At 35.4% G+C, this 3,935-nt stretch overlaps 1 protein-coding gene across 1 annotated transcript; it reads right to left on the minus strand.

Moving 5' to 3' along the window:
• Positions 1-443: 443 nt before the first annotated feature.
• Positions 444-3,269, minus strand: LOC133681196 (protein Ycf2-like). The gene is given in 3 exon segments (XM_062104367.1): positions 444-2,081; positions 2,083-3,085; positions 3,250-3,269. Coding segments are annotated over 3 exon segments (2,661 nt in total).
• Between the last annotated feature and the right edge of the window lie 666 nt (positions 3,270-3,935).

A 3,935-nucleotide genomic window follows, 5' to 3' on the forward strand; every position in this document is an offset into this window, starting at 1 on the left:
ATAGGGGATCTTCCAATTGAGAAGATCCATCGACCTGAGACGAAGAGAAGGTTCTATCTATTTTATTTAGTTATTCAGTTAAACCAATGATTCGTTATTGGAGCAGATAACAACAACCACCATTTCATCCGACATACGTATTTTTGATTTTTCCAATGGATTTACATCTTTCATTAATGGAAAATTTTTAATGTAGTGAGGAATCACTCTGGTTGCTCGCTGTTCAAGAATTCTTGTTTAGGCAGTTCATACCATCCATACATAGTGTTTTGATCTAAGATTTCAATTCTTCCATGTTTCAGCAGTAACATATTATTCCGTGTCCAAAATATGGAAGAAGGAGGTGTTTCCACGACTCTACCACCTGGTCAATTCTGTTTCACTTAATCCCTATTTCATGGCCACATATCTTTCAGGCTAAGGAATGGGAAACCTTTCTCCTATTACATGAATCCAATTTTCATTTCATCCGGGAAAAGCCATCTTCTCAACAATGCCTTTGTCATTTGATCCAATAGCCTTCCGTTAGATAGGAACAAATTTGATAAATACTGATAACTCTTGGATAGAGTATTAGAACGGAAAAATCCATTAGATAATGAACTCTTGGTTCTAAGCCATCTCTGGCGATGAATCAACAATTCGAAGTGCTTTTCTTGTGTATTCTTGATAAACCAGCGTTTATATATAGATGTAGGAGGATCTGTTTGGGAAGTAAGAAGCCCCTTTGACATCTCTTCATCCGCAAAGAATTCTCGATATGAAAACACAGAGACAAAGGGCTGGTCTTTGAATAGGAAAAAGAGTGGATCTGCAGGGTCCCAAATGAATTGGCTTATTCGAAAAATGCCTTGTTCTTTGGAAGATCTATCTCGTATCTGGTACTGCATGGTTCCACTCTGCAAGAACTCTGAATCATTCTTTTGAAGCTCATCCTCTTCATCATAAATGATCCACTTACCTCGAAATAACCTGGCCCAATAGGGAAATCCCAATGAATTGGGCCTTTTGATACAATCAAATAGAAAGCCCCAAGGGCTCCATATTCTAGGAGCCCAAACTATGTGATTGAATAAATCCTCCTCTATCTGTTGCGGGTCAAGAATTCCTTCTACTTCCCCCTCTTCAAACTCCGATTCATATTTTTCATAGAGAAATCTCTGATCAAGGATAGAACAAGATCCATTTTGCATCATATCTAAGGGACTCCTTGGTCCAGGCCGAAGAAGCAATGTCACTCGATCATTATCAAACTGACTGCAATCTTTTTATGTTCGTGAGGATCCCACCAGAGCGCCTTCTACTTCTAATAGGCCATGAACTAGATCAGAATCATTCTCAATAAGTCCATAATAAGTGATCCCATTTTTTTCATCTGGTCCGGGTAGAGACCAAAGGTCTTGAGCAATCGATCCGGCAGAACAACTCAAAAGATAAAGAAGTATCGTTAATTTCTTCATGCTCGTTCCAAGTTCGAAGTACCATTTGTACAAATAAGAATCCCTTTCGTTACATGATTTCTTCTTCATATAGATAGATATAGGATCTATGGGGCAATTACTTAGAAATACATTTTGTGCAACAACCCTTCCTATCTGATAGAAAAGGATCCCATGATCCTGAACTGATCTTACCTGGGATCGCAAATCCCAAGTTTGTCTATGAAGAGTAGATCTAATTATATTAGTGTCTATAATTGATTTCTTCTGTGTAATACTAATCGATAGGGCCTCATTGGTAAGTGCTACAAGATCTCGTACATTGGAACCCACGGTTACGAACCCGAATCTCTTAGTATGGAACATTTTCTTTTCCAAGTGAAATCCTCTACTATATGAAAGAGTGAAAACATGCTTTCGTTGTTGTGGAATAAGAAGCCTTCGTATCTTAATGCATGTATTTAATTTATTCGGAGCTATTAGAGCGGGATCCACTTTTTGGGGAATATAAGTCGAAGCAATAACAAGAATATTTCTAGTGGAACATCTTTCATAATCCCTGGAGAGATAGTTCACTAATAGACCGAGGGATAAGTAATTCGACTCATTCACATCCAGATCGTGAATGTTTGGAATCCATATTTGGAATCCATATTATGCAAGGAGACATTGCTTTTGCTAATTCGAATTGAAGGGTGATATAAAATCGGTCTATTTCCGGCATCATATCCATAGTTAGTACATTCATCCTAGTTAGAAGCTCCAGCTCCGTATCAAGGTCACGGTTGCTATCGTCACTATTATCAATATCGTCCTTATCATCAATAAGAAAACCCTTAGGCTTGTTATCCAGGAACTTGTTCAGAAATACTGTAATGAAAGGAACATAGGAGTTTGTCACTAGGTATTTAACCAAATAGGACCGTCCAGTTTCTATAGAACCTATCACTAAAATACCCCTCGAGGGGGATAAGGCTAAGCGGAGCGAAAAGGGTTTTCCATGAGATGGGAAATGAAAATTATTCGCCCCACACGAGGTTTGTGAATAAGTGATTGTCTGATAATGAGTAAGGAATATCCGTCTTTCTGCTAAATAGGGTGTATTGAACTCATAATTCATTGGATACTTTTTATGAATGTCAACTAAGTATCGTAAGTAATTTGCTCCCGGCTCTTCAATCATTTGATAACCAGAGTCATTCTTTGATAAATGATCACTATGGGTCAGACTCAATAGAATTTGATCAATCCTCTTTTCTGTCGTTAAGGTGGAGAACTGAACTAAGAATTCTCTTTCTTTATCATCAATCGAATCACTGTTCGCGACCAAGGATTCGATTTTGTCATAAATCCAATCACCGTTCATGTTTTTTCTTTTTCTTATCAATGAATAAATCTCTTTACTTGTATGACTTAGATGTCTTGTATTTCTCAAAAAAATGAATCGATTGATAGGATTTGGTATGATACTTATGAGATCGATGAGATTGATATTTAAAAATTTCTTCTTAGAACGTATTGATTTGACCCCGTAAGCGGGACCACCACCCCATTGCATGTTACCGCTAGAAGCAGAACCCCGTATTTCTTCTAGCAAATCTCCTAATTGTTCTAAAGTGAGATTTAAAAAAAAAACATGGAGACGTCTACGTATTGAATTGACTTGAGTAATCTTGAGTTAACTCGCCAAATCCATTAACTAGGTCATATACTTCATTAGATTTAATAAATTTTTTATTATTTAATTATATGATATAAAAAATTTGAAGAACAATTTTAAAATTAAAAATAATCTTGAGTTATCTCAAACCTTGTTTTTATTATGAACATTATCGATATTATGTTATCATATTATCATCTTAATATACTATCATCATTGTATTTGTTTACATCATGACATTGTGAATTATTATATTTTTGTTTTCTAATTCATGGTTAGAATTAACTTCTATTCCAACTTTTTAAGAATAACAATATAACATTAATCACATATATAATCTTCCGTTTCTTTTGTTCACAGTATATTAACTTATTTTTCAAGTGAATCTGTATTTTATTTTAAAAATAAACAGTCTCTTCTTGAAGAAATATTATTTTAAATAATAATAATAACCAATTAACCATGCAATGTGTGGGCTACAAACAAGTAATTCAATAGTCAAACAGCAAGAAAATGGGATTTAGCTAAACGCAGCACAACCAAATGAAGAAAGAAAAGACAACACCAGTTTTTGGCAAAACCAACAAGCCTCGGTCATAAGTTAGGTTTTTCCGGTGCTATTTCTCATCACAACCGTTCGATGCTATGATCTGCTGAAAGTCTCATTCGAAACCCAAAACACACTCACAAGCTAAAAGATAAAAAGAGTCGCAGGAGCAAATATCAAAGCCTAGTATTTGGTTGTCATGCTACCTATTATTCTCCCTGGTCAATTTATACCACCACTTTTTTTTCTTTTTTCTTTTTTTTTTTAATAAACACCACTAAAATCCCCA

Source organism: Populus nigra, chromosome 1 (assembly GCF_951802175.1).
Source record: "Populus nigra chromosome 1, ddPopNigr1.1, whole genome shotgun sequence".
Classification (NCBI taxonomy): Eukaryota; Viridiplantae; Streptophyta; class Magnoliopsida; order Malpighiales; family Salicaceae; genus Populus; species Populus nigra.